At 45.1% G+C, this 7,755-nt stretch overlaps 1 protein-coding gene across 1 annotated transcript; it reads right to left on the bottom strand.

Annotated features, from left to right (window-relative positions):
- Positions 1-1,808: 1,808 nt before the first annotated feature.
- LOC119444525 (slit homolog 1 protein) lies at positions 1,809-7,348 on the bottom strand. The gene is made up of 3 exons (XM_037708909.2): positions 6,527-7,348; positions 5,865-6,019; positions 1,809-1,978 (listed from the first exon to the last, which is right to left on the bottom strand). The coding sequence occupies exons 1-3, from the start codon at positions 7,159-7,161 to the stop codon at positions 1,842-1,844; spliced, it is 927 nt and encodes a 308-aa protein (XP_037564837.2). The 5' UTR covers positions 7,162-7,348; the 3' UTR covers positions 1,809-1,841.
- Positions 7,349-7,755: the final 407 nt, after the last annotated feature.

Raw genomic sequence — 7,755 nt, 5'->3', positions numbered from 1 at the left:
GATATTGCATTGGGTTATCTTATTGGTTACCGAAATAGTCATTTGGATAAAACGACAGATGTAATAAACATTTGCCCCCGAAATGCAGTTGACGTTATGGGCTAGAACGCGATTGCACTCACTTCGGGCTGAGAACAAAATTGTCAGTGAAAGAAGAGCTTTTTAATTCATCTACTTGACACAACATTAGAAAATAATGATTACACAGGAGACTTCGCCTGTTTATCATAACATATGATTGTTAGCGCAGTCCTCTGCGATTACGCGTACGTACACCCGCCGTGGTCGCTTAGTGGCTGTGGTTTTGGGCTGCTAAGCGTGAGGTCGCGGTAATAAATACCGGCCACGGCGGCCGCATTTCGATGGGGCCAAATACGAAAACCTCCGTGGGCTTAGATTTACGTGGACTTTAAAGACCCCCAGGTGGTCCAAATTATTCTGGAGTCCCCCACAACAGCATGCCTCATATTTATATCGTGGTTTTGGCACGTGAATCCCCATAATTAATTAACGCATACGCACGAGGCCTGACAAGCCGTCTCCACCCTTTAACAAAATGCGAATTACCGAATGCTAAATTTTCGTTAGGCATCCCGACCATCGAACGAAATCAAAAGTGCACAAGTAGAAAATAGATCGTTTCTAGCTCACTCTGGCTCGATATTGAACTCCTCTTTGAATGTTATGACATTCCAATAGGAGTTTAACATGCCTGAGTTTAACCTGAATAGCCTAATCTGTAAAAATACTCATTAAAATATGGCAAACAACCATTTGATAGAAGACACAGTTGCCACAACAGCAAACTCACGTTTCTCCTTTATTGTTATTGCAGAAAGCGCTGATATCGCATTGTGTCGAAAGATACTTTTTTCAAGGGTACCTCGCCACACTTGGCTCCACATGCCTAATACGCTTTTGTGTATCGTAAATAGAGCTGTATTTGGAAAATACACTCCGCAGTATTGCGTCACGTGGCGTTGGAGCCCGTAACACCGTATCTTTGCGCTTCGCAAAAGTCTCTAAACAGCGTCAAGTGCACAACCGCAGCTGGAATGACACCTTTAACAAAGTGAAGTACCCACTTTGAAATGGGATTGTGGTTGAAGGAGCACGGTACCTTGGGAATTGCAGGCCCGCCTCCACATCATTTACATTCTATTGTATTTCAGGCCTCCCATCGTGGCTGTAACCAGCGCAGTTGCCACACGTCCATACTCATTCGTGCATTATGCTGCATCCTTATAATCACCGCCTAGCACTTTTTTAATTGCCTTTCTGATTCGAAGTGCGCAAAGTAGCAGAAAAAAGGAGCCTCTCTCAGAACAACCAATTTGTTAAAATTAACTACGTGTTCCTTCTAAGACCTCGCCGGCGATCATTAACAAGCCGTAAGCATGAGAAATAAATTGGTTGGAAGTATACAAATGGCTGTTGCATCGTGAGGGCTTGTGATTCCTAATAACAGCACTATTCTGGTAATTCTTGTGGCACAGCCGCAGTGGTTCCAGTTGATTCACCGTCTTGCCCGAACATGGTCATACCCGTGATTTGTATAGGCACCATGTATACGTACATTAAACGCATCTTTGATTATTCTTGCTAAAATTTGGCTTGTTTGTTTTCTTTAGATGCAACGAAGTAACGCACGAAGTTTCATTTTCCTTAGAACAAAAAGAAGAATAGCAGCCTCTAAGAAAGATGCGGTGTTCCACGCGTATTTATTTCCAACGCTCTGAATACCAACTAAAGAGGGAGAAAAAAAAAGCCAGTGAGATCGGAAAGATCACATATGATACAGGTCACTGCTTTTTTTATTATTCCCGTCGCCTTCACTGCTCTCAGCAACGCAGGTCTTCGACGCGGATCTCGCCGATTCGGCGGTGTCTCCACTCGTCTGGTGAAGCGCATGTAGCTGAAATTTGGTTCCTGGGAAACTCCAGAAGCTTGCGAACCCGACAGTCGCATGCGATGGCCCCTGTAAGAAAAGAAAAATACGTCTGCAGACCCCTCCTCATATGATTTTACTTGCCCATGAATGCTCTACAATAATGAACGTTGTCTAATGTTACACGAAATTCGTCAGGCGTGAGGGCATTGTACATGGTCAAAATATAGCGAGCTCTCGCCTAAGGTTGAAACAAATGAACTTATTGCTACGGGCGAGTGCCATGGATGCCCGAAGTAGCCAGTCGTGTCTGAAAAATCACGACGACCCCCTATAAGTTAGCCTTGTCTGTTGCCTTTTAGCCAGTATGGTGTATCTGCATGTAAATAGATTTCTATATAGCCTCCCGCCTGTCTTTCCACGTAACAATACAATGGACGTTACGGGGCCGTTACGCGTACCACAATTTACAAATACTCGGAGCATCTCGCGTTGATCTTCACTGTGAAACCTAGTGACCCTTTAACGTCAATCATTTTCTTTTTTCCTTCAGTCAAAGGCGGGTGCTCATTTAAATTTGGTGATTTTATAACAAAGAGGGACGCCACCTTGGAGGAGCGAAACGACGGCATTATAACACGGACGCTTGTGCCGCTGCCCTTGTGTTGCCTCCTCACTCGCCCTTAATATTCCGTGCTGTTTCCTGCATCGAACTTACCCAACTAGCGCAGGCCGACATCTCACAGAACTTCCAGAGGCGCCCGCAGTCGCCATCATATGTATGTTGTTAACACACACTATTTGTTCGCGAAATGCGCACGTAAAGGTAATTTGAGCCTCTCATTACCAGAAGCTATCAGGGGTTAGGAAGGTGCAATGGCAGACGTAAATTGTGTCGACTTTCTGTTCCCTACATGTTGTAATCCAACGTTTGTCGATAACGTGTGCCCGAATTATTTAGCCATACGCAGAAATGTTGCATGATGCCCCCCCAAGAAATCTGCGGTTTAGTGAATGTAGCCCGTGACTTAGCTAAAAAACAAATGTCTGCTTTGTGCTGCGCTCTGTTGAACAGAGTGAGTTCACTTGAATGGAAGCAGGTTATATTCGTATAGCAGGTGCCGTCTTTCTGGTGCGCATTTGGTAGCAAACAAAAAAATAATCAGTGCCTTTTGTCGCAGCCTCAATTTTTTTTCCGATGTGCAATATTGCTTTTGCTAGTGAGCTCTTTCAATAGTACCCTGTGCACATGATGTGCAACCTATCGGCAATCAGTTCATCATCACCGAAAGGACTGACAACTACAGTAGTTGGTACACTTTGATCTTTAAGAATGCAGCGTGGAAAAAGAAACAACACGAAGCGGATAGTATGTGCTGCCAAGTGCGTGTGAGCAAGACTGACCACTATGTTCCCGTGAGATTGCGGGAACACGCATCAAAATTAAAACCACGTGCGTAATTCACCCGACTCCACATTATCGCGTTTGTGCGTGGACACCGAAATTGAAACCTTGTGCGCGGACACCGAAATTTAGACTTCACCTAACCAGGTACACTCTGAAACTTTTGTTATACGTTGCCTTTCATAATCTAAAACCTCATCTAGGGAAATTTCACCGCAAAAACTTACTCAATGCGGTTCATCATTACAGGAAATCTAAGAAAATGCACTGCCACCGTCGCCGTGCTGGGCCTGGATGCAAGATTCACTGCCAACATGCACTCTCTCCCTTTACCTGGACTAGCGTCCTCAAACGACATTCCTTCCTTGCGTTCTTCCATGTGGGAGTCGAGGGAGTGCGTCACGAATACGTCACTAGCCCCGCCTCCCAATTTATTTCTGTTCCTTTCCAGTTCTCTGGGTGCACTTGCACACACGATCTTGCGAATTGGAGGATTTACTGAAGTCAGGTGCCATAATCGGTGTCGTCCCAGGCAGTGAGTTTGACATAGAGATGTTAGAAATATCCGGAAGAGAGCGGGGAATCTAGAGGAATCCAGAGGGGCAGGGCGCACGGGCTCTCAGCTGAAATTTCAGTGGCTCTCGCTCCGCGCAGTGGTTTGACGCTTTCTAGACGTGATTCGAGCAGCGCATGACCTACGCGACCCACTTATCTGTTTACAATGTCCAAACTGGGTCAGAAGCCCTTTAAAGAAAGCGAAGTCTTCGTTTCTAAGAAAGCACTAGAATTACGTGAAATAGTGAAAGCAGTGTTTATGGAGTGCAATGGTGACACGCACGTTAGCTAGTCTGGACGCTGCCCTGGTCGTTGAAGCTATTCCGCACATTATTAAATCTAATAGATGACATTGCAGAGCTATCTTCACTTCTGTTTGCTTATGAGCGAGATGATGATTTTTTGCTGTGTATGTTTTTGTTGTTTTCCATAAATGTATAGCTCATGGCAAATAAAACCTCAGTTGTGAGTTCTGCACATGTCTTGTTGTTCTCCAATTTGTGATTCATCTGCCACACTGATTTATTCAGTACGCATCATCAGAGTTCATGTTGTGTGCTCCCTGCATGCTGCGTTGCAATTCCGCAAAGGAAAATTATTTTTTTTTGTTTTTTTTTTTGCTAACGATGCTCAACAAAATCTGCATGCTATGTTCTGCGGGGAACTGTGATCACTAGTAACAATAGACGTGATTCAGAGGGGTTGATCGTAATGGCTAGCGTACGCCGGAAACGCGTCAAGTACAGGTGCTCGGTAGACAAGATGGAAGCAGTAGTTTCTGTAGCAGCCCAACAGTCCCTCACACTCCAGGCGCTCGCGGGTTCAGACGTGACGTTACGGACAGTATACCGAACCTATGAACATCAAGCGACCAGCAGCGCTTGACTGGGTCACGCTCTCGTCATGCTCATCCAGATTTGTCGATAGAACCTTCTGTCCATCTATTTAACGTCGTGGCGCCTAGTCCTATGGCGTTGCTCAATTTAGGCTGTGTTAGATAACGTGTATATGTGATGTATGTAGTTAGCTATACGACAGCATATGCGGGCACGACGCCGTCCGTTTTAGCCGATTCGTAACGGAGTATGGCTTTTTTTACAATAATTACCCAAAATTCGAGAGCAATACTATAATGAGGCCATTGTATTACTCATAGAAAGGACATAAAGGTTGGTAGTTTGCACGCAAGGAACTTTCCGTGAACGCTTTCAGCTAATCTGACCAGATAAAGTTACCACAGGTGCGATAACGTTTGTGACAGCTGCTAATATTTTATACTCTCGCGCATGCATTTAGAGCAAGCACACTGAGCTGAACCGCCGTCGCCATCTGTCAGCGCGCAGGGGCAGCGCATTTGTGACTGTTCCGCTGACGACAAAGCCATGACGAAAGACCACTGGCGGCAAGCTTACTATGAGAAATATTTTTTTATCATTTACAGGCCGCCATAAATGATCCCCTAGCGAATGTAACTATTGCTCTGGTTTATCAATACCACCATAAGTTCTCAACGGCATCATAAAGAAAATATAGAAGCTTTGGTGAACTTGCACGCCTGTTCTTGTTGGGCAAAAGTTTGTATGTCTGTACTAAAGAGCAAAAGAAAAATTTTGAAATTTTTGTAAAATATACGTTCTTGCGTTGTCATCTGTTCTTGGTTTCACTAACCTATCTTATTGATTGCTTTCTCGCTCATTGACAAATAAATGTTGGAAAATAGTTCCCTCCCTTATAAGAGTAACTGTTACACCTCTCATGACTTGAGCTTTTGGTGAGCATAAGAATGAAATTCTGCGATCTGGTTGTAACAGGTCTTGCACGTACTGATAGCCATGCTACATAGAACGCCTAAGAAGCGACAACAAACGTGGCGTGAGGTGGGATTCTTGTCAAAAATAAATTTTTACAAGAAGTATCTGTAATTTAAGTCCGGAGAGTTGTTCTCAGCAAAAACATAAATTTTCCGCTTTTCTGTTAGTGCCTTTTTTATAATATAGGCAAATGATACTGACTTACCCAGGATCAGCCTTGGGCTATTAGGATGCTGGCGAATAGCATCAAGCGTTTCCTCATCCCAGGTCGTGATTGCATTGGACTCTAGGTGAATGCTCCTTAAAGCAGGAAACTGCTGGGCAATGAACCGTTTTGGAATTTCAGTGAGTTCATTTTCGCTGCAAATAAAACATAAACAATAATAAATTAGGTTAAAAACAGTCGCATGTTCTCATTAAAGAACAAGAAACAACAGTGCAATTTAAAAAGCCAACTGTGAGATAGATACAGCAATGAGGACGCTGAAATTGCGGGTGTCTTTTCGATCGCTCTAGAAATATGCTCTCTTTAGGTTAACACTCTAAGGCCAAAAGCACTATCAATTTCTCTGTACTCGTGAGTACTCAGCTGTGAAAGGGCCCAAAATGAAAGGTATAATGCACATTGCACGAGGCTTTATTTATAGAGCATCTCGACAAATCGTCTGATGGACGGTTTAGTGACTGTGTGACGTTCCGTGCACTCCGCGACTTGAGCTTATAATTAGGCATGGGAGCTGGCGAAAGTAGAATCGCATCATGCTTAGAATTCGAACGATGCACTTCCATAGTCATGCGGTACATTAGATGGAGGCGCTCAATTAGTCATGCGTGCGGTAGCTCCTCGACCAGTGGACACATGCTTACCTTAACAATATCGTGTGCAGAGAAAAAGCTGGACTCGGCAAAACAGACCACGAAAAATTACGCAGTCTACTGTCGGTGATGCCGAAGCGCTCTATGCTCGTCAGTACATTAAGGGCGCCTTGCTCCAAGCTCGTCACTGTAGACTCCGTGATGAATATGTCGCGTAGACTGCGTGGCAGGTTGCTCCAGTCGTGGTCGATCGACACAGCCTGCTTCTCGAAGCGCAGTGACGTAAGCGAGAGAACGTCCTGCAGCAAGCTCCATGACTTCGGCAGCGTACTGCCTCTAACGAAGACCAGCTCAACCAAGGTGCCATTGAGTCTTTCGAACGCGTTGGGATGCGACGCCTCGAAGTCGTCGACGTGGACGTTGTTCAACGTTACGTTGGAGGCGGATAAGCCGTCAAATGCGTCGACGGGTAGGCGCTCGAGGCGACTGTCGGATAACGAGAAGGAGTGTTTCTCGGGTTCAGGACGAGGAATTTTCGTGGCCAATTGGGACGCACTTGTGAAGCCGGCGCAATTGAAGAAAATTGTATCTGTGTCCGTTTGAAACTTCTGGCAAGTAGGTTCCGAAAGGGCGAGCCGTACGCTGCAGCACTGCAGCAGTAGAAAAAGCCAGTACATGCGAAACATTTTCGGAGATGCTCTCTGACAGAATTCAACGGACTGGGAACACGGATCGAGATGCGCTTATAAGAGTACCTCAAAGCCTTATCCTTAGATCACGCCACCAGTGCTCACAACAAGTCAAACAAATGAAAGGTTTGTTTACGACCGCTCATATTTTGGCGTCTTCTATCACGTGAAATGCAACACGCCGAAGGCCCTCAACGCGCTCAACGGATCGAGATGCAGTTATAAGAGAGCCTCAACGCGTTATCCTGAAGTCGCGCCACTAGTGCTCACAAGAAGTCAAAGAAATAAAAGGTTTGTACACGTCCGCTCTTATTTTGGCTTCTGCTATCACTTGAAATTCAACACGCCGAAGGCGCTTCAACACTACCTCTGGAGAGCCTGTAAGCAGATTTCCGGGCCTTGAACCCCACTCACTGCCGTGATAGAACATGTTCAGTGCCCCCTGAATCGCACATGAGGCGTTAAACACAGCAGCTATTTTTGGAACACGCAGCCACTTTTTAACTGGTTGCGTCTGCATAGTGGATACGGCGGCATATAACCAAAGTGCTATCTTTCTTTCTACTTGTGTCATAGGCAAAAAAAAAAACT

Source organism: Dermacentor silvarum, chromosome 3 (assembly GCF_013339745.2).
Source record: "Dermacentor silvarum isolate Dsil-2018 chromosome 3, BIME_Dsil_1.4, whole genome shotgun sequence".
NCBI classification, from domain to species: domain Eukaryota; kingdom Metazoa; phylum Arthropoda; class Arachnida; order Ixodida; family Ixodidae; genus Dermacentor; species Dermacentor silvarum.
This window is presented reverse-complemented; position numbering and strand designations above follow the sequence as displayed.